A 23,230-nucleotide genomic window follows, 5' to 3' on the forward strand; every position below is an offset into this window, starting at 1 on the left:
AATCCCACAAAGTCAATGTGTATTTCAGCTTTGTGCTACTAAGTTTTATTTGAAAGTAGAAGAGAGGTTACTGCCTCCCTGTGCCCACAATTTTCCTAGGGGGCTGAAGCTCCAGATGCCGTGGGTAGATCACACACCTCCTGGACACGGGACACTACCTCCCTGTGTCATCTCACACCCCCGTGGCTGCTTTCTTTCTTCACCGCCAGGTACATGTCTTGCATTCCAATCCTGGCTTCGAGGTTGGTGTCTGGAGGAACTCAAGAAAGCAGCATATTTTACTCTCCTACCTGCACAAATCTGTAAAGGCCCACCTTCCTCTACTTTCTACCAAACTATCCTTTTACTAAAAGTTGAAAAATCTCCATAGAATTTCAACTCTATCATTTACTGACCACCTGCTGTACCAGTTGCCAGGTTTGCTCCTGGCGCTATCTTAGCTGCTGCTTCTCAGATATTTCCCATCCATTCCCCTTGTGATCTTTTCCTGAAGCCAAATCAAGGACACACTACAAAGAGGAGGCTATGCCCCGAGGAGAGCGTGCTAAGATACATCATTTCATTTAAACTTTCATCCATCCTGACAGCAGCAATCATGGATTTTACTTATTTATTATTTATTTACTATTGGGATAGGGTCTTGGTATGTTGTCTCGGCTGTCCTTGAACTCATTATGTAGCCCAGGCTGGCCTCAAACTGGAGGTGACCCTCCTGCCTCAGCCTCTCGAGTTCTGGGGTTACAGGTGTGCACCACCACACAGGGCTAATAGATTTAAACAATGAAATACTGCAGGTGATTTAGCTCAGTGGCACCGCACCTGTCTCACAAGGGCAAGGTCTGAGTTCGATCCCTGGAACAAAAAACAAACAATGAATTATCATTACTGCTTAATGCCTATATCTGAGCTAAACAAAAAAGTAAAGGAAGCACATTTTTAATTTAAAGGATATAAGTAGAACAAATTATCAATTAAAATATATATGAATTATTAATTTTCTAATTTCATAGTTAAAATTTGAAGGGCAATAACTAATTTTCTTTTATTAGGCATCTCAGGGTATATAATTTTGGATAAAAAACTCTAGTTGCCAATTTATAAAGCTGATCACCCAAAGTTATATTGTAAAAATGGTGAAGTTTCACAAGAAAATATGAGTAATCCTGAAAGAGATGGAGTTCTGTACATTTGGTTACTATTGTAGTCATAATTTCCTTTGAGTTTTCTGGAAATCAAGTACACAAATCAGTATGATCAAATCCTGAAGTGTGTTAGGCAAAATGATTCACACTGCCTCTGTGTGGCCCATGGAAACAGGAAGCAGTTGGCATTACAAAGTGGGGGCGTGAAGACTCACACAGAAACATGCCTTTAGTGTTTTCCCAAAATATATTTTGCTTGACCTTAATTAGCAGACAAACGGTCCACAGAATTCTAATTTTATTTTTTAAAACAGAGGATCAGGATGTGTGCATTGTGTGCCTAAGGAGGCTGAGGCAGGAGGGATCACTCTGATTTTGAGGCCAGCCCGGGCTACATAGTGTGTTCGAGACAAGCCTACACTACATAAAGAGACCCTGTCTCAAAAAACAAAAACAAAAACAAAAAATTCCAAATTTTTAAAAAGTTTGCCTGATATGTGAACTAGTTTGATCCTTCTTCTAATCAGGTCAACTTTTATAAAACAGATGAAGCTTAAATTTTTTTTATTTTGGTACCGGGGATCAAACTCGGGGCCTTGCGCTTTCCAGGCAGGTGGTAGAACCACTGAGCTAAATCCCCGACCCAAAGTTTAAATGTTTTAATAACTAAAAAAAAAAAAAAAAAAAAAAAAATGTTTTAATAACTAAATAGTGATAGCAGAAAAAGTTTCAAATTAAACATTTTAAATTTTGTTTTGGTGTTTTGATACATGATCTTGCTGTGTAGGTCAGGCTGGCCTTGAACTCAAGCCTCCTTGAGCCTCCTGCCTCAGCCTCCCCCGTGCTGAGATGACAGGTGTGCACCACCATGCCTAGCAAACATGCTTTTTGAATAAGTTATTCTCATGGTTCAAATATCCAAAAGTTCAAGTATGAACAGTGAAAAACCCATCTCCTTTGTCTTCATCCACTGAATTTCTCTAACAGTTAATTTGTCCTCTTGTAACACAAACATAAACTAATGTATTATTCAGCACCATCTTGTATCTGGGAAATCATTCTTTTTTTCTTTTGGCAGAACTGGGAATTGAACCCAGGGCCTTCCCGCTGAGCTACAGTCCCAGTCTTCTTTCATTTTTATTTTGCAACAGGGTTTCACTAAGTTGATAAATTGCCCTAGCTGGCCTTGAATTTTCGAGACTCTTGCCTCAGCCTTCCAGAGTGCTAGGATTATAGGCGTGTACCAGATGCCCAGTTTAGGGAAATCTTAATATTAAAGCATATAAAAAACTCTCTCTAGGGCTGGGGATTTAGCTCAGTGGTTTCAGTGCCTGCCTTGCAAGCCGCAAGGTCAGGAGTTTGATCCCCGGGACAAAACAAACAAACAAAACTCTCTCTCTCTGATTAGCAGCTGTATAGTGTTCAAATGTACAGCTGCATCATAATCAGGTTCCTGTTGATGAGTATTTAGGTTGTTTCAATCTTTGCAATTTTTTTTTCCATAGTGGGGATTGAACCCAGGCCCTTCCAACTGAGCTACATCTGTGACCCTTTTTATTTTTTATTTTGAGACAGGGTCTCACTAATTTAATAAGTCGCCCAAGATCCAATTTGCAGTCATCCTGCCTCAGCTTCCTGGAGTGCTGGGATCACAGGCCTGTGTCACCAAAACTGGTTATTCTTGACAATCTTGTATGTAACAAAATGCCTGAGATAATTAACATATAAAAAGTTTACTGTGACTCACAGTTTGGGGGGTTCTAGACCATGATTAGTTGAAGGCTAGCCTGACCTACATAGTGAGATCTTATCTCAGAAAAAACAAGAACACAAACAAAACACCTTATCATTTCTCATAAGTGGAAATACATCTCTGGGATAAATCCCTAGAAGTGAAATTGGAGCTTGGGAGTATGCATCCATTTGTAATTTTTACAGATGATGCCAAATTCCTGTTTCCTCAACCCTAGTCAAAGCAGAGATGCCAGAGAGAAATTAATGCGCTTTCATTTAGAACTATACAATGCAAAGTAGGTTACCTATGAGAATTAGGAGGAAAGTAGGACAATTTCATTCAGCAACTTACAAGGTTCATTTTCACTCAAAAATACATTCAACAGAAATTTCTTCCACATCTAATCTATGCCAAGAGCTTTCAGGAACTCGGGATATATGCGCAAACAAATCAGACTCAACTCCGCATGTGTGTCAAGTTTACATTTGAGTGCTACTTTTTGGAACGCTCTGCTACTTTAGGAGAAGCCAGCTAAGTGTCAAAATTCCGAAAAGGATCTACTGAGCTCCGAGCAGGCTCCAGACACATGCTACCCGTGTTCTTTAAAAACCAACTGGAGGCAATGTTGCCTCTTCTCCGTCAGGTCCTTTTAAAACACACACAAGCGAGCGAGCTCTTTTTATCTGACTCCATCTGCTGTTGGTGGTGATCAGCATACCGTGGGCCCTGTGGTATTCTGAGATTAGGTTGTGAAATAGGAAGTGGAGCTGCGAGCAGATTTGCAAGCGTATGTGAACTGTTTCCTTCTGTCTCTTGATGAAACTTACGGAAGATAAGCTCATAGGCACATCAGGGCATGGTTTCCTTTCTGCAGTCTGTCCTTGTTTTGGTTTTAGAAAGATTACAAGGCGAATCTATGGAAAATAGTTTCAGAGACACGCAGCAGCAACACTGTAGACTGAACAAAGGCACACTCTGTACGTGGAGGACGAGGGCCTGGAAAAGGGAGCGAGTTAGAAGCTGAGCGAGACAGAAAAGACACAGAAAAGACGGTGAACGACAAGGGAAGGGAGCCGCAAGGGTGAAGATAGTTTCACGGTTGTTTAAAATTCTTCTTTAAGGGGACACCCCAACCGTTGCTATACCAGGCATCCAATCCAACCTACGGATTATTTTGATGACTTCTTTTTTTGTTTTTGGTGGCCTATGTAGTTCAGGCTGGCCTCTACCTCGATGCTGGGGTTACAGGCTTTGAGACAGAGCGTCTCTAAATTGCCCAGGGTGGCCTAAAATTTATGATCCTCCTGCATAAACCTCCGGGTTGGCCGAGATTATAGGAGTCTACCACCATACCCAGCACTTAAGCACTTTTCTAAGAGAAGATCTTAAAATGTTACCCTCATTACATTTAAGAAGATGGTAAATTACGGTTGTTATTAAAGTCTCGCCAAGATCCCGGTGCACTTTTTGCACTCTTTAAAGAACAACTGGGAGTTCAGCTGACACTGCTGCATCTTCAGGTATGAACAGCGAAACCCAGAGTGCTTCTTGAATGACGTGCTGGCCTTTATTATTCTTTCTGGTCTGTATTACTCAAATCTCATCCCGGCACCATCGCAGGAGAATCGACAAGTGGTTAACGAATGAGTGCTTTCTGAATTGCAGACCTTCTCAGTTACTTTCCTTAGGCACTGGACTTTGGAGGTAGAAGGAAGCTTCAAGTGGACACCGTCACTGGGTGGCTGGGGCAGAGCGGGGTGTCTTTGCGGGTCCCCGGGCCAGCAGAGGTCTCCTCGCCTCGGGCCCGCGTGGCTTTGGGCTCCGCGCGGCCACACCGGGATCGCAGGGCCGGGCACTGCGGCCCCTCCGGGTCTGCAGGCGGCGGAAGGCCGCTCAGGCCGGGCCAGGCCGCACCGCCCGGTAAAGGGCTCACGGTCCCCGCCCGCACCTCCCACCCGGTGTTTACCCGGCGCGGCCCGCTCTCCCGGCCCCGCCCCCCACGTGACCGCCCCGCCCGCCACGTGACCGGCTGCCCCGCCCCGCGCCGGCGCGCTCTGCCCGCCCGCCCGCCTGGCTCCCTCAGAGACCGCCTGCGGGCACGCGGAGCCGGCTGCCCGGAGCGCTCCGCCGGTCCGCCAGGCCTCGGTAAGGCGCCGCGCGGGTCCGCGGTGGGGCGCGGGCTGCGGGGCGCGGCGCGAAGGCGCGGGGTCGGTTTAAAAGGCCGGGGTCGCGCTCCGCGCCGGCTCCCGACCTCCGCGCCCGCGGTGCCCGCGCCCCACCCCCGGCGCTTGTGAGAGTGTGAGTGTGACTGAGTGTGAGAGAGTGCGATTGCGAGGCCGCCCGCCCTGCTCCCGACCGCCCGCCCGCCCCTCCGCGCGCCCCGCCCCAGGCGCCGGCCGCCTCCCGCTGAGCCCCGGAGCGGGGTCCTCGGGGCTGCACACGCTCGGGCAGCCCGGTCTCTCGGGGCGTGCGAGGAGCGGGGCCCGCAGCGCCCTCCGTGGGGCGTCCGGCGTCTCCGACCGCGGCGGCGTCGGGTAAAGGCCGCCGGCGCCGGGGCTCGGTCGCCCGCGACCGGCTGGGTTGGGACGCGGGGCTCAGGTTTATTGAGTGCCCGGGCTCTCGCTCCTCGGCGGCAAGGAATGTGGACCGCACCGGGGGCGCTGCGCGGGGGCTCACTTGGGGTCTGGCTCGGCTTTTGCTATCCTGCTTCGGCGGTGAGACCTGGGAAGATTTCGAGGGCTACGTTCAGAAATCGCGGAAAACTGCGCGGCCTTGACAGTGCGTCTTTCCCACTTGAAGGCCGGTAAATGGTGGCCCAGAGATGGGTTTATTTGCCCATACCCGGGTTTTCTTACCTGGTGTGTAGGAAGTGGATCTCGGAACGGGCTGCCTCTCTGAGCCTCATCTGCTCTGAATACAGTCTGGATCCTCGTGCAGTATTTTTCTCTTTGTTTTAACGTTGCTTTGGGCTCTAGAGAGGCAGAGCAAGACTTTGGGATCCCAGAGTAGCGCCCACGAGCACGCAGTGTGACCGTGAGCCGGGCCCTCGGGAGCTGGGCACGCTGGGCGCGCGTGTTCCAGGGCGCCTGCTGGGGAAGAGCGAAGTGTGGTGTGATCCGTGTCCCCCTGTGTACGTACGTGTGTCTTTGCCCCGATATTTATTGATAGACGTCTGCTTTTTACTCTACCAAGCACCGAAGGTGCGGTGAAGACTGCGTATTGATTCTTAATATAGTGCCACCTGAGTTGTGCTTATGTAATCATTAGTACTTTATGGATTTTTAGGTGTCTTTTTTTGGTACCGGGGATCGAACTCAGGGTCCTTTCGAGGCAGGGGGCGGAACCACTGAGCCAAATCCCTGGCCCTTTTAGGCTTTGTTTTACTTACTACGTTAGTTGTGAGGCAGCACTATGTTGAAAGCAGCATATTATTTGTAGTTAATCGTGTGCCTCTTTAATTAGAAAGTATCTGCCCAGTGTTTTTAAAAATACCCTAATAAAACAAGAACTTTACAAATTTAAGTCCGTTAAGTTATGCAAGTGACATTACTGATGATAATAAGGGTAATTTAAGATAGACTAAAATAAAACAATAGTGGTGATCTGTGAAGTCATTAAATAGCACTAATACTTATCTGAGAAAATGAACATTACAATTGTATAATAAATAGTGGCACAGAAAAGGAAAGTAAACCTTTACTTACAGTGTTTTAACAGTTTTTGTTATGACGTGAATGTGCACTATTTTATGGAACAAATCAAAGGTGAAAAGGTGCCATGCTGCCCCGCAGCACCCTTGTCCTTGAGTTTACCTTCTCCTGAGCTCTCTTGGGCCACCATCCTGGTTAATCCTCCGTTAATCGGTATGGTTGGTTGTGCCAGAACCTCGGTGGTGGCTGGCTTCACTGTAATTCAGCCATTTTCCTGTGACTTTCCTTGACTTAATATCCTGCCGTTTCCTTTCACACTTGACTTGCTTTACGTTTAAACTGAACTGCGAAATGCTGATGGCTGTAAGGCCCTCATCCTGTTGACCACTTAGGGCTTTTCAAACTGTAAGGTGCTTGGAAATCACCTGCACTTCCAGCAGGGCTCCAGGTCAGATGGATGCTATTCTGCCAAGACTGCAAGCCGCTGTTATGCCCTAGAAATATACTGAACCACCATGTGAAGTTTCTAGCGTCTGCTGGACTTGCTGGTGAACGCCTGTAATCCCAGCACTCAGGAGGCTGAAGCAGGAGGATTTCAGCCAGTTTGAGGCCAGCTTTGGCTACATAGTGAGTTCAAGGCCAGCCTGTAATACATAGTGAGACCCTGTCTCAAAACAAATGAAAACAAAGTTTCTGGTACTTGTATTGTGAAAAGCCAACCAATGGAAACAGTCAAATGAGATAAAGAAATTTATTTAAGTCAGTATATCCAAAATACTTTAGCATGTAATCAACATGAAAATTGTGGGTTTTTTGGACAGACTTTTTGAAATCTCATGTACATTTTACACTTAGAGCACATCTCAGTTTGCACTACTCACCTTTCCAATTTTCACTAGTCACATTTGGCTAGTGGCTACTGTTTTGAACAGTAGTGTCATGCCTTATAATTTACAAAATTCTTTTTATCTGTGTATTCTCATAAGGATTTGGGGGGGATCAGCAGGGTCTTGGTATGTGTTCCAGGCTGGCCTTGAAGTTACAGTGATCCTCTGGCCTTAGCCTGCTGTGTGCTGGGATTATAGGTGTGTACCACCACGCCTGGCTTCCTTCATTTTATTGACAAGGTGCACAAGAAGCTGAGAGCTAATAAATGGTAAAGCCTAGTTTTAAGTTCCAGGCCTCTGATTTTGAGTTCCCTGCTCTTTTCCCTTGTGTCACAAAAGAATTTAATATTTGAGTTTGGAGGTGTATCTTTAAAAGTTGGCTGAGCTGGACATGGTGGCGAATGCCTGTAATCCCAGCACGTGGAAGGCTGAGGTAGGATGATCACTTGAGTTCAGAATCAGCTTGGGGTACATAGTGAGTTCAAGTCTAGCCTGAACTATGTAGTGAGACCCTGTCTCAAAAAAACTCAAAAAAGCAAACCAAACCAACAAAAACCCCAAAACAACAACAACAAAATACACAGAAAACCCCCAAAACATTGGCTGAAAATTGCATTTATTTTGCTGTATACTATTGGGTTTAAAATACTGTAGTTTATCAGGGTATGATATATGAAGTGTGATAAAGGGTATTTATATTTATTATAGTAGAAGACATTGCCATTAATCTCCCTCAAAATACCCCTTGCTTCAAACCCACTTATCCCATTGTTCTTTTTAAAAAATTTTATTTAACATTTATTGGAACATTTTAGATACACATAATGATGACACTCTACCCCACTGTTGCCACTTTCTGAAGCGGTTCAGGAAGTCAGCTTTGTGTCTTCAGTGCTGCTGTTGTGGCTGCCTCAGTGTCCTGAGTTGATTCAGAAAGCTCATCTTTCATGGTCAGAGAAGAGGTTGCGCAGTGCCAGACCCACTGGCCGGGTGGATGGGGCCACACCGCCGTGTTTCTGTGAGCCTGCCTGCCTGTGTGACAGCACTGGGCAGCAGCACGCACCATCTTTTGAGCATGCCTTGTGAAGACACTCCTGAAAGAGGACTTGCAGAACTGCTTCAGGAGGTGCAGTAGCAAGAACAGTGTGATGTGCATTCAAAGGGAGGGGCCGTATTTTGAGGGAGATTAGTGGCAATATATCTTTTGCTGTAATTTAAAAAATATTTAAACATTCAGATGGCACATGCCTGTAATCCCACACTCTGGGAGGCTGAGGTAAGAGAATTGCCAGGCAAACCTAGCTTGGTCAGCTTAGCAAGAATCTTTAGTAAGAGTCTGTCTCAAAAATAAATAAATAAAGAAGAAAATTTAAACATTGACTGTATTTTTCTCAGTCACTCTGTCCATACTCCAAAATAATACCTGCACTAAATGCTAAGAAGGAGTGAACTGCAGATACATACTGTGTGGATGAGTCTGAAGTGCATTATTTCAAGTGAAACATGCCAGACACAAAGCTACATACTGTGTGATTTGTGTCTGTCACAACTTTTGCTTCCTAGAGTAAGCAGTGATAATGTGATACTCCATCTTGCTGTTTAACTTACTACTTTTTTTTCACATTTTCTCCTTGCAGTCTCAAAAGAATCTTATTTTAGCTTTAATAAATCTTATTTTATTTTAACCCATCCCCCCTCAAGCCCTCTCCCCTCCCTATGTACAAAAGCTTTGTTTCCATTTTTCCTTCTTTTTTCACTTTTTTTCTTGACCCTTTCTTCTTTTCTTCCTTTCTCCCTCCCCCCTCCCTTCTTCTCCTTCCCACATGAACGCTTTCTTCCCATTTCCCAGCATCCATTATACATCTTAGTCCTTATTTCCACTTCCAGAGAATTTCGAGGTTTGTATGGTTTATGTTTGTGGAAGTATGCACCACAGTGTGTTAGGCCTTCACTGGTTAATGGACCTTTGAGCTTGAACTGTCTGGCTATTGTGAATGTCCACATAAGGCCTTTGTGTGGATTTAAATTTCTCTGGCTCTTGGGCAAATACCTAGAAGAAGGGGTTGATAGGTCATAATGCCAAGTCTACATTAACCTTACTGGGAGCTGCTGAGTTGTTTTCAGGAATGGTTGTGCCATTTGCCACTTGCATTCCTGGGCGTGAGTTCCTGTGACATTCTTTCCAGGTAGTTCCTGAGAGAGAGCTGTTCCAGAGCAGCAGGCCTGGCGCTCCCTGTGGTGCTCTGGCTTCTTGCCTTTTTTAAGGCAGGGTCTTGCGAGGTAGTTCAGGCTGGCTTTGGACTCACTGTGTAGCCCAGGCCGGCTTCAGACTTGGGATCCTCGTGCCTCAGCCTGCCAAGTGTGGAGATTACAGGTGAGCATTACATGCCTGACCCAGCTTCCTGTCCCGTGTGTGGCTTCCCTCTCATGTGCTCCTGTCATTGCAATGCCATCCAATGGGGATTCCTTACCAGAGCCTAGCCAGTGCCCTTCCAGAATGGTGAGCAAATAAATGGCTTTCTTTAGAGGAATCAACTCTCTGTACTTTGTTAGAGTAATGAAAAACAAGACAGATAAGAAACTGTCACTCTTATCAAGGTAATGAACATATTTATCGCTTCCCCCAATCCTTTGTAATTTATTTCCCTTGTTCCCTAGCATCTATTGCTTGGATCCCTGGGACTGTGAATTAGTTTGCATTTTCTAGAATTTTATGAAGATGGACTCATAGTATTTTTTTTGGCTTTTTGAGACAGGGTCTTGCTTTGTAGTTCAGGCTGGCCCTGAACTCACTGTGTAGCCCAGGGTAGCCTCAAACTCGAGGCAGTCCTCCTGCCTCTGCCTCCCTAGTACTGGGATTGCAGGTGTGCACCACCAGGCCTGGCTTAGTATATACTCTTGTCTAGATTGTTTTTCACTAAACAGACTTATTTTGGGATTCAGTTAGTGTGCGGTAGTCCATTTTTAATGCCGATTGATACTCCATTGGGTGGATATACCACAATTAATTTATTCATTCACTTGATGGTTGCATTTGGGTTGTTTTCAGTTGCTACATATAAAGCCAATTTCCTTGTGTGGAGATACAGTTTCATCTTTCTGGGGCAAATACTTAAGATAATTTCTGGGCTGTGTCCTAGATGTATTTTAAAATTTTTAATCCAAGTGATTGTATCATGTTATATTGCTCCAGTTTCTTAGAAACCTAGTACATTTATTCTTAGCCATCCAGGAGATGTGTGATGGTATTTTTTTGTGGTTTTAATTTTCATTTCTTGGTGACTAAAGATGTACATCTTTCTGTGAGCTTCTTTACTATCTGTAGAACTTCTTGAATAAGTTCATGTAAATCTTTTGCCTTGTTTTTACTGGATTATTTGTCATCTTGCTATTGTTGGTTTTGGGATAGGGTCTCGCTGTGTAGCACAAGCTGGCCTCGAACTCACAGCAGTCCTCCTGCTTCAGCCTTCCGAGTGCTGGGATTTCAGTTGTGTTATATATTCTAGACAGGAGTTCTTTGTTCAAATGTTTTGCAGATATGTTCTCCAAGTCTATAGCTTGCCTGTTAAGTTCCTTTTTCTCAGGAGCCAAGATCTTGCTCTGTAGTCCTGGCTGGCCTTGGATTCACTGTGTAGTTCAGGCTGGCCTCCAGTTTCGATGCTGTTGACGAAGCATTTGGATTGCTGGGATTACAGGCTTTTGCCACCATGCTTGCTTGCTTATTTATTTATTTATTTCTGTTTTAGAATTTCAGTTTCTGATTTCTTGTGCTTCATTTATGGGAATACACCTGATTTTTGTGTGTTTACCATACAGGAAGCGTGACCCGTCTAAACTTACTAGTTCTGATAGTTCTTTGGTAGATTCCTTATGACTTTCTACGCAAGCAGTCCTGTTATCTGCAAAAGCTGCTTGCTTATATTCCTTTCTGTATGTGCCCCTCCTCTTGCTGGCCACCTTGTACTGGCCAGCACTTTTAGTCCTGCGTGAAAGAGGTGGGGGACAGCTGACCACTTTCCTTCTTCCGGGTCTAGCGGGAAAGCATTCAGTTTTTTACCACCATGAATGGTGTTAATTCTAGGGTTTTTTGGGCAGATGACACTTTTGTCAGGTTGGGAAAATTCCCACCTAATTCTTAGTTGTTATTGGGTTATTTTTAACCAGTAATGGATATTGTATTTTATCAAATGCTTTTTCTGAATTAAGTCGATGGTATGGATATTGAAAAACATCTGTTAATGATGAATGATATGGTTTGTTTTTTGTGTGTGTGTGTGAGACAGGTTCTCACTATGTAGTTCAGCCTGGCCTTGAACTCACTGTGCAGGCTAGGCTGGCCTCGAATCCACAGAAATCTCCCTGCCTCAGCCTCTTGAGTGCTGGGATTACAGGCATGCACCACCATGCCCAGCTCATGGCTTGGTTTTTTTTTTGGTACTGGGGATCAAACTCAGGACCTTGTGCTTGTGAGGTAGGCAGCGGCACCTCTGAGCTAAATCCCTGGCCCAGGGCTTATTGAATTTGTGAGAAAAAAAATTTTTTTGAGACAATGTCTCACTCTGTAGTTCAGGCTGGTGTTGAACTCACCATGTGGCCCAGGCTGGCCTCTTTGTGGCTATCCTCCTGCCTCAGCCTCCTGAATGCTGGGATTACAGGTGTGCACTGCCACACTCAGTTTATTTTTTTATTTTTTTATTTTCAGTTTATTTTCTATTGACATAACAAAATACCAGTGCTTCACTATGAACCCTCCCTTCACTCAAAGCTTTTTAATACTTCTGGAATGCTATACCTTGAAATCATTTAGTATGTGGCTTTTCAGACTACCTTTCTTTTTTACTAGCAGTATACAATTAAGATCCACTTGTGATTTTTGTGTGTGGTTTGATAGCATATTTCTTTTTATCACTGCATAGTAGTTGTATGGATGTCTCACATTTTATTCTTTCTCCCGTTGAAGGAAGAAAGCTGCTATAAATATTTACATATAGGATTTTTGTAGTTATACATTTTTAACTCATTTGGATAAATACCTAGGTGTGTGATTGCTAGATCATAGGTAAGACCATGTTTGGCTGTGTAAGAAACTGGTAAACTGCCTTCCAAGGTGGTGTACCGTTCTGAGTTCCTTCAGCAATGAATCAGAGTTCCTGTTTTGCTGTGTTCTTGGCAGCTTTTATCACTGTCAGTTTTTTGGGTTTGAGGTATTCTAATAGATGTGTAGTGGTATCTTGTTGCCTTAATTTACAGCTGCCTAATGACATGATGTAAGCATTTTCACATTGTACTTTGTGCTTTTGTTCTACTCTAACAGTGTCTTTCCCAGAGCAGGTTTTTTTGGAGGGAGGGGCCCTCTGTATAAATAAATAGGATGATTTAGTGCATGTGAGTTCCAACACACCATTGTCTTTTATTTATTTATTTTTTGGTCCCAGGGTTCGAACTCAGGACCTTGTGCTTTCGAGGTAAGCGGCGGAACCACTGAGCTAAATCCCCGGTCCCCCAATTGTCTTTTTTTTTGAGACAGGGTCTTGCTGCATAGTCTAGGTTGGCCTTAAACTTGGTGATCCCTCTGCCTCCTGAGAGGTGGGATTACAGGCATGCATCACCATGCTCGCTTTACTGTTTTCCCCTAGGACCTTGCACTGAGCTATCTATGTCCTGAGCCCTTTACATTTTTTTTTCTTCCAGATTTTGAGACAGTGTTTCACTAAGTTGCTAAATTGCCCAGGCACACTCTAACTTGTAATCCTTTTGCCGCAGGCTCCTGAGTGCTGGGATTACAGTGTGTGCTGCCATGCCCGGCTACCATTTTCTTATAGATGGTGAATCCCTTTAGAAAAAAGAAAAACTGTTATAAATTAATCCTAACACTCATTACCTTAGAGTTTATCTAATTATTTTACTTTTTAAAATTTTATGTATAGTAAAAGGGTTGAACCCAAGGGTACCCTTGACCCTGAACTACGTCCCCAGCCTTTTTTTACTTTTACACAGGGTTTTGCTGAGTTGCCCAGGCTGGCCTTGAACTTGGAATCCTCTTGCCTGATCCTCCTGAGTAGCTAGGATTACAGGCTTGTGCCACTATGGCTGGGTAGTTTTTACTTTTTCTAAATTGACATAAAAATTACGCATATTTATTGTGTATCATGTGGTTTCAGTCTGTGTATATTCATTATGTAGTGGTCAACAAGGTCAACATATTTACTAAAATATTTATCATTTGTGATAAAGTTATTGGAGATTCTTTTTTCTGGCTCTTTGAAACACACAGGACATCATCATCATCATCATTATTGTTATCTGCAGTCCCCCTCCTGTGTAGTAGAGCACAGAACTCACTTCCCCAATCTGACTGTACCTGGCCACCCACTGACCAACCTGTCCCCATCCCTCCCTCTATCCTACTTTACCCAGCCTTTGACGACTGTTATTTTACTCTTAACTTGTTTCTTTTTTTTTAAAAGCTTGGTTTATAATACTTTCTTTTTCCTTCTTTTTGAGACAGGGTCTCGCTCTGTAGTTCAATCTGGCCTTGAACTTTAATGATTCTCCTACTTCAACCTTGTGCTGGGATTACAGGTGTGTGCTACCACACCCAGCTTTTTAAAAGTTTTAAGTAGTATCTATGATCCTCTATTATTGTAACTTCCCATTTTATTGTTATTTATCTGTTACTGAGCCTAGCTTATACATTAAATTTGGTCACACTTTGTGTGTATGGGAAAGCACAGTGTTATAGGGCTGCTGTCCGTGGCTTCAGGTGTCCCCTGGGGGCCCTAGACGAGTCTCCAAGGACAGAGCCTGCCTCTGGCCACTGCCCCTGTCAGTGTCTAGCTCCAGGTAACAGTTATGTGTGTGAAAGGCATCTGCAAGCCTCTTTTCCTTCAGTTGTTTATGGGGAGCAGGTGTTCTGCCTCTGAGCAGCTGGCCAGCCCTTTTCTACCTTCTGACATCCAGTTTCTGCTGCCCCGAGGTTATGGGCCTTTATTTCTCCGAGAGTATTTACTCCCATGAAAGCGCACCTGCTATTGATAAATGTCCTGGGTGGCTTCGCGAAAGCAGACCCGCAGGGGCCCCCGGACTTTCTAGGGCTCCCGTGTGCCTGTCTGCTGTGGCTCCAGGGCTCACTCAGGCCTTGCTCTCAGTGCTGCTCTGCCCTCTGCCCAGGACTAGCAGAGGAGGACCTAGGCGAGTCTCTGGGAGAGGCCCGGAGCCACCGGCTCCTCTGTCTAGCTTCCCCCACAGGCTGAGGGGGAGGAAGGCACAGGCTGAACACATGCCCCGTCCCAAACCTGTAGCACAGGGAGGGCCTGGTGTCAGTGCAGGCCACAGGCCCTGTTGGATTATTAATTTTAAATGACTACCTTAAACTTTTTGAAGGACTTAATGCCGAGAATCAGTGTTTAAGCTGTGGTGTTTTAAAGTTGTGTAATATTTACACATTTGAGACATGCTAATATTTTATTGTTCACAGTATTAGGGTTGCTGAATAGGTTTTAAATATCTGGATTGCTCTAAATCCTGGACTTGTTAATTATGGATTCATCTACTGTATTTATCTTTTTTTGTTTGTGATTACTTTTTTGGCTATTCCTAGTAAGATCTAATTGATTAAGACATGTCTTGGGGAAAGCAGGTGACATTTACTGAGCTGTATAATTTGTGGAAAGTTTCTTAGTAGTTTACATGGGGAAGACTGTTTTTTAAAATTGGCAACTGAAAAGAAGAGGGTATTAGATTATAAAATAGTGTGATAGGATGTTCTAAATCTGACTGGGGCAGAGAAGCAGAAGATCTAAGCAGGTGTGGGGTGTGTGTGTTCTTGAGACATGAAGGAGTGATTGGAGTGGGGAGGAAGGAGAAGACTAATAAGAGGTGTGCAAGCCTCTGGCCATTTTTGAAAAGCATGGGTGTACAGGGCAGTAGATGAGTGAAAACTTTATCTCTTTTGCTGATTTAGCGCCTTGTAGTTGCTAAGAGTGTGGGATGAATATGGATGGAAGAGTATGGTGATAAGTACAGAAGCGATTTCAACTAGACAAGTGTTGTGATGGGAGAGCATGAAGTAGAATAAGCAAGATCCTAAACAAAATCCTTAAGCTAAGAATGCACAGAGCTGGGTGTGGTGGCGCAGGCCTGTAATCCCAGTTCTTGGAAGGCTGAGGCAGGAGGATAGCAAGTTCAAGTTCAACATGGGGACTTTAGCAACGTAGTGAGGTCCTGTCTCAAAATAAAAAATAGAAAAGGGCTGGGGATGTAGCTCAATGTGAGGCCCTGGATCCAGCCGCTGTTCTGCCAAAAAAGAGAACAATCCACAGATCAAGGAAATTGTGGAAGAGATAATAAAATCAAAATTAAAATTATAAGCCTGTTTTTTAATACAGCTTGTATTTTAAAATAAAAATAGAAAAAGTTATTCATATATTTGTGAATAATGTTCACTTAGATCTAATTTTTAGGGCTACTCCATAATTCTTTTAATTCTTTTTGAATCCATAATTATAATTAGGTTTTTCATTTTTATTTTATCTAACTTTTCCTAGACCTTTGATTGTCATATGTAATTCCTGCTGTGTGGCTTTCTAGATACGCTAATTTCTCTTAGAGGCCTTCCAGCCTCATGCCCCAGGCCTAAGCCTGCTTTTGATTAGCAGTCTGTCTAAGCCTCTGCTCTGTTATCTCAGCGCATCCACTTGGCTCATTTTGCTCCACCTTGGTAACTTCTCACCTTATCTGTATGTGGTAGCAAGTCTTTTGAGTCCTTCATCTGTCTTGCCCTTCTGCTTCTTGTTGCCTTTAAGCAAAACTGTAGACTGGGTGTCTCTTGCTGAATTACACGAAACTGACTTCCTTGTTTCTCCCTAATGCTTATCTCCTTCCAGAACTCCTCCTTCATGCTTGTCTTTGTAGTCATTGGGGAAGGTATAATTGTAAATCCTGGCAGGGAAAGAGATTGAACACAGACTGGCCCTTAACCCATCTTGTCTCCCAGCCCCACAGCCCCTCTTGCATTACTGTGAAATCATACAGCTTATGTTATTCTTTGTATTTTATTTTTCTGGAGGAATATCTGGCCAGTTCTATCTGTGCTGCAGTAACCTTCCGAAAAGTAGCTGCTACTCATTTTCGTATCTTCAGAGATATTTCTTAAAGTAATTTATTGTTTCTCTGGACAAAAAGAAAAGGCCCAGGTCATCCAAGGATAAACAGTCATGTGTCACTTAGCAACAGGATATGTTGTTGGAGCCTCCTGTGGTGCACTTACACAAACCTAGATGGTCGGCCAATTTCTGTGGCTTCTTGATGCAGACATGGTACACGTAGTATGTATGAGGCTGCTGCCCCCATAAGGTAGTGTCCTGTTTTCTAGTAAACTTTTATTTATGGGAGACAGGGTCTTGTGTAAATCAGGCTGGCCTAGAACTCCCAGTGATCTTCCTGCCTCAGCCTCCCAAGTGCTGGGTCTATAGGCGTGTACCACATGTCTGGGAACTTTCCTTAATAAGTAAAAAAAAGTAAAAAAACAACAAAAAAATGTATGGAACAATGAACACAGTAAAGCAGTAACAGTCATGATTTAGTACTCTGTACTGTACATACAGGTATGTGATTACTTTCTGTATTGCTGCCAGTGTGGTGGGCATGTGTGCACCTCACCTCACAGACCTACAGGCGATGTGTTGCACTATGATGTTAGTATGCCGTGATAGGAATTTTTCAGCTCCACTGTCATGGAGCCACCGTTGTATTACAGTCTGTTTCCGACTGAAATGGTGTTAGGCAGTACATGACAAATTCAGTGTGGCATTTTGAAAAGTTGTGAAAAATTTAGGTAAAGGGTTAATGTACAGAGTGACTAATGTCCTGGTAATCAGGAAAGTAAAGGCTGAGCATTGAGAAGATTAGAATTTCTGTTTACTGTAATGGGAAAAATCATAGGTTAACAAATTTGCCAGGGCTGAGATAGGAAGTAGATTTTGGATGTGGTAAATTTTAGGTACTTATTTAGGCCACCAGCTAGATTTGGTTGTTAGCATGTCAGTAGTCTCTTTTCATCACTAGGAATCCCCTTTTCTTTATCTTTTTTAATGACATTAACTCTTACAAAGAGTTCAGGTCTGTTACCTAGAGTATCTCCCTTTCTGAATTGGTTTCCTAATAATTGGTTATGGTGACATAAGCTTTTAACAGAAGAACACAACATATGTGACATTGTGTATGTTTTACTGCATGGCATCAGGAAGAACATATTAGCAGGTTGCCATGCAGTTGGTGTTGCTAATTTTAAAAGAATTATTTCTTTTGTGGAGGTTGAACCCAGGGCCTCACTTGTGCTAGGCGAGTCCTCTATTGTGCTACACTCGCAGCCCTTTTAGTTTTTGTTTTTCTTTTTTATGTAATTTAAGAATTTTTTACTAGTGCACGCTTGCAGTCGATAATGATTACATTCATTGTGGGGATGTGTTGATAAGTTTAATCATGTAGTTAAGTTAGAACTCTTCATCGTAAAAGCCTGTTTTGTGATTTATAACTAAGTGGCACAGGGTAGGGGTGTGGTAGGTTCCAAATAACTTCTGATGAATTTCAGTTCTCTTTGCCCACACGTTCTGTAAACTTAAAAACCAGTTCTGTCATCTTAACTACTTTACTGAAGTTGTTTTTCATAAAATCAGAAATTTACAAAGGTAATCCTGCAGAGATAGAGTTGGAGCCGGTGAGGGCTCTGTGCTCTAGGGATTGTTTGTACAAAATGTTCAAATTGGGCTGGGGATTTAGCTCAGTGGTTGCCTCCTGCCTCGAAAGCGCAAGGTCCCAAGTTTGATCCCTGGTACCAAAAAAAAAAAAAGTTCAAATTGTGCCAAAACACAAGATACAAAACCATCCTGTGCTCCTTATACCTATTATAGAAATGTTACACTTCTGAAAGTGTCAGCAACTCTATGTTCTTAGGAATCTTATTTAATTAACTTTTTTTATTTTATAGATTTAAATGTAACAGTGGATACCTATATGTCTTTCTAAGGTAAGTTTTAAATTTTTATTCTGAAAACATTATTGTATTGAATGTTACTCAAGTAGTTTGCCTAGAAAGTAAATTTTAGTTACTGAAACTGCCATAGTAATTATTTACCACCTTATAGGTTTTGTGATAGAGAAGAAAATCACCCTCAGGAAAGTAATCATTTCTGCCAGTACTGTGCTCAGTACTTGGGTGCTGGGGCAGACTGTAGATTGTCATGGACTTCTTGGGTTTACACATTTTTTGGAAAGTCAGTTTGCTTTAAAATTGGCATCCTTGAGCATTGGTTTCAGTGTTTTAGTTTCTTAGGGTAACAAAATACAGGTTGAGTCTCTCATTTCTGAAATGCTTGGGACCAGAAATATTTTAGATTTGATTTTTTTTTTTCTTCAGATTTTGGAATATTTGTGTATATGTGAGATATCCTGGGGGAAAAAACCCAAGTCTGAATGTGAAATTCATTTATGCTTCTTTTTTTTTTGGTACCAGGGATTGAACTTGGGACCTTGCACTTGCAAGGCAGGCGCCAGAACCACTGAGCTAAATCCCCGGCCCCATTTATGCCTCTTGTACACATAATCTGAAGATACTTTTATTTGGTATTTTTAGTGTGCCTGCATTTTGGCTGACCCATCACATAAGATCATATATGGGATTTTCTGTTTCCAGCATCAAGTCAGTGCTCAGAAAGTTTCAGATTTTGGAGCATTTGGAATATTTGAATTAGGGATCCTAACCCTATACTGCTAACACAGTGGCTTGAAACAGCAGAATTTTCTTCTGTCAAAGCACTGTAGACTGGAAGTCCAAAATCAAAGTGTCAGCAGAATGTGCCTGCTGAAGATTCAGGGATACCCCTTGCTTGCATCTTCCTTAGCTTCTGGGTTTTGTTGACAGTTGCTGGTTCTCACTCCCTATTTCCTTGTCTCTGAATCTCTTTCTCCTATAGACACCAGTCATTGGGTTTGGGGCCCTAATCAAATATGATCTCAAAACCTCTATTTCCAACTCCTTGGAACACATTCCCAGGTCCTGGGGTTGGTACTGAGCATATCTTGGGGAAGAACTTCATCTCACAGCAGTTGGGAGTTGGTTTATGCACCACTCTAGCAATGTTGAGATTCTGTGATCATTTTGAACCTTGAGTGTAATGTTATATGAGGCAATAAAATGTTTTGGCATTGGTGTAGAAATAAAAGTTTATTCTGAATTTCTTAAGCCAATTTAGGGCTATTCGTAATAGGCTTTGAAATGGAGGATGAAGTAGAGTTTCCTCCCATTTTTCTTTTCTTTTTTTGGTGGTATTGGGAATTGAACTGAGGACTTTCATACTGAGCTACATCCCCAGCCCTTTTTACTTTTTTTGTTTTGAAAGTCTCGCTGAGTCACTAAGTTGTCCAAGCTGGGCTCAAATTTGAGACCTTTATGTCTCAGCCTCCTAGTGTGCTGGAATTACAGGCGTGTGCCACTGTGCCCGGAGGGAGAGGAGGGGAGGTAGGAGAGGGAGGGCTTTTTTTGAGACAGGGACTTGCTATGTAGTTCAGGCTGGCCTTGAACTCACTATATAATACAGTACAGGCTGGTCTTGGGGGAACTCACAGCAGTCCTCCTGCCTCACCCTCCTGAGTGCTGGGATATAGGCAGGCGTCACCATGCCTGTCCCAGTGATTTTTTTTTTTTTAAATGTTTATAATGTAAAAGACTGTTGGCATTTGTGAGATTTGGTCTAAAAAAGGAGTAGAGGTAATTGGGAAACTCAGTAAACTCATTTTTTTCTTTCAATCTTTTATATGTTTTGTCTTGTAATAATAATGCTGTTCTTTTTAAAAATTTATTTAAAATTTATTTTTAAATTTAAATTAGTAAACTAGGTTTGGGTAATTTAAATGTTTTAAGCTCACTGATATTTTTAATCTTTTGGAAAATAGAATAAAATATTAATGGAAGGTCAGTAAAATTCAGCTCCAACTTCAGAGGGCATCTTAGATGATATATATACCTAGTGACACTAGCCCAGTGCCTGGCTTTCCGTCAGTGGCTGTTATGTATTAGTGATTATGACTGAGCCTTTCTGAGGAATTAAAGATGGTTGTGAGAATTAGAGTCTGTCTCAATTCTTTTACGTTTGTGATGCATAGTACATTCCGCTTGGGTAGTTGGTGTATACATATCTGGCATCTTGATCCTTTTTACTTCACCTTCCTCCTGTCTCTCCTCATTTAATTTTTTATAGTATATTGGCTAGTGAGTTTACTATTCCAGTCATTAGTTTTGGCTTGGGTCATAAATAACTGAAAAATACAGATGAAATGGAAGTGTTTTTAATGTAGGGTAATACACGTGACATTAGGTACAGTTTTACTTTCTAGGCTTGAGATTTGGAGGCATTTTTCTCTAAATGGGCTGTATTATGTGACGTTGGCGAGTAAACACCAAATCCAGATTACATTAATTATTTCTTTATTCTTTTTCTCCATTTAAATAAAATAGCTCCATTACTGCAGCAAGCCCCAAAGCTATAATGTGGCGCTCATCCTTTTTGAGAGGTGAACATTACTGAATGGAGATGGCTGATGGAAGTGGGAAGACTGTTCCAGGCCAAGTATACATTGAAGTGGAGTATGACTATGCGTACGAAGCAAAGGGCAGAAGGGTGGTGATAAAACAAGGGGAACGCTACATCTTGGTGAAAAAGACCAATGACGACTGGTGGCAAGTCAAACCGGATGAGAATTCCAGAGCCTTTTACGTGCCGGCCCAGTATGTGAGGGAGCTCACCCGCAGAGCCCTGATGCCGCCTGTGAAGCAGGCCGCCGGACTGCCAAACAGTTCTGTGAAAACGATCCAGAGTCTGCATCTTCAGAGATCCACAGAGAATGTGAACAAACTGCCTGAGCTTTCGAGTTTCGGAAAGCCCTCACCGTCTGCTCAGGGAACAGGTCTCATTCGTGATGCCAATCAGAATTTTGGACCCAGCTGTAATCCAGGTCAAATTCTCACCCTAAGCCTGGACATGACCCACAACAACGGAAAGTTGAACAGTGACTCACACTCTCCCAAAGTTTCCAGCCAGAACAGGACGCGCTTACTTGGTCACTTTCCTGGTCAGGAGTTCTTGGACGTAGAGAAAACTAGCTTCTCCCAGGAGTCGTGCGATTCAGCAGGAGAAAGCTCAGAGAGATTACATCAAGATTCTGAATCTGGAGACGAGCTTAGCAGCAGCTCCACCGAACAGATAAGGGTAAGATTAAAAGCAGAATGATGAAACTCTTCTACTACCTTAATAACAATTAATTATATGTTTTCTTTAATTAAAATCCTTGTGAGAGTTAAAATTGTTTTTGCTTTATATTTTCAGAATACATGGATTCTGTCATGCTTTAAAGAGCTAGAAGATGTGTGAAATAACTTGGGAAATTCCTAAAGGGTCACTGGTTTTTAGAATCCTTGTGCTTTTATAGGGATAGAATTACTTTAAATATGGAAGTTAATTTTTATGTCTGTTGATTATGCATAAACAATTTAATTTATCTGGTATATTTCTATTAATAGAAACAATTTTACTGTTCTCTAACAGTACTCAATTGGACTTCAGTACTTCAATTAATAATGGATATCTGGGCCGGGGATTTAGCTCAGTAGTTTTGCTGCCTGCTGCACAAGCGCAAGGACCTGAGTTAGATCCCCAGTCCCTCCCCCCCACCCCCCACCCCGCAAAAATGGATATCTGAGGAAAGATGTCATTACAATATTGACTTTCGCTCATTGCACCTTTTTTTTTTTTGGTACTGGGGATCGAACTTGGGTCCTTCCACTTGTGAGGCAGGTGGCGGAACCACTGAGCTAAATCCCCGGCCTACACTGACTTTTCGCTTGGAAAAAATTTTGTGGTTTGTTTTCCCCCACTTTACTTTCTTCTGCAGTTACCTTGGTGCCAATTTATTTCTCAAGTGAAGTAAAGTCATCTTAAAAGTACATGTGTGAGGGGCAAGGGATTTAGCTCAGTGGTTCTGCTGCCTGCCTCACAAGTGCAAGGACCCAAGTTTGATCCCTGGTACCAAAAAAAAAAACAAAACCCCAAAACTAAACAATAAACACATGCATAACCAGGCATGGTGGCGCACACCTGTAATCCCAGCTATTCAGGAGGCTGAGGCAGGAGGATTGCAGGTGGAACTTAACAAGATGCTGTCTCAAAAAAGGTTGGGGATGTAGGTCAGTGGTAGAGAGCACTTGCCTAGCATTCATGAAGTTCCAGGTTTGATCCCCAGTACCAAGGCCAAAGAGAAAAGCATATACATGAAATTAAAATTGGATGTATTTGGAAGAAAATGATAAACTTTTGGTTTGAAGCTCTGTTGTGAGATTATTCATCACAGCAAGTCAGCGAATAATTAGGAGGCTGCTGTTAGGTATGGTCTGGTTATGGAAGTACATTCTTTTCGTAGTTTATAACTTTCTTTCCTCTCCTCCCCCTCTCTGCACCCTCTCTTCCACATCTCCCCCACTTCTACTCCTCTCCCTTTCCTTTGTTGAGACCAGGTCTGTCTCACTGTGTAGCCCAGGCTGGCTTCAAATTTGTAGGAGTCCTCCTGCCTCAGCCTCCCAGAGTGCTGAGATTATAAGGCATGTGCCACCACGCCTGACTCATAACATTTTTTAATAGAAATAGAAAAAAGGGAAAATTCTTTAGAAAAAATTCTGGTGTTTGGGATCAAGGTGCACTCTCAGCTTATCTCTTAGGCTGTATCTCATAGGCTTTCTTTCAGTCTTTGTTTGATAATCTGACATAG

General features: G+C 42.9%; 2 protein-coding genes across 8 annotated transcripts in view; one reads left to right on the forward strand and one right to left on the reverse strand.

Annotated features, from left to right (window-relative positions):
- Positions 1-4,908: 4,908 nt before the first annotated feature.
- The window catches only part of Arhgap12 (Rho GTPase activating protein 12), a 99,846-nt gene continuing 81,524 nt past the window's right edge, over positions 4,909-23,230 (forward strand). For all 7 annotated transcript variants that reach the window (XM_004861801.4, XM_004861802.4, XM_004861803.4 and 4 more), the window contains exons 1-3: positions 4,909-5,022; positions 18,402-18,440; positions 20,928-21,678. In XM_004861801.4, coding sequence (XP_004861858.2) covers positions 20,998-21,678 — 681 coding nt within the window. In that variant the 5' untranslated portion in view covers positions 4,909-5,022; positions 18,402-18,440; positions 20,928-20,997. The remainder of the gene's footprint in view (positions 5,023-18,401; positions 18,441-20,927; positions 21,679-23,230) is intronic.
- LOC147829148 (uncharacterized) lies at positions 4,957-6,717 on the reverse strand. Its single transcript, XM_087206817.1, has 4 exons — positions 6,690-6,717; positions 6,582-6,618; positions 5,733-6,021; positions 4,957-5,598 (listed from the first exon to the last, which is right to left on the reverse strand). Exons 1-4 carry the CDS (start codon positions 6,715-6,717, stop codon positions 4,957-4,959), a joined length of 996 nt encoding a protein of 331 aa, XP_087062943.1.

This window comes from Heterocephalus glaber, unplaced genomic scaffold (genome assembly GCF_053883595.1).
Source record: "Heterocephalus glaber isolate CG9 unplaced genomic scaffold, H.glaber_assembly_v1.0 deba00000738, whole genome shotgun sequence".
Taxonomy (NCBI): domain Eukaryota; kingdom Metazoa; phylum Chordata; class Mammalia; order Rodentia; family Bathyergidae; genus Heterocephalus; species Heterocephalus glaber.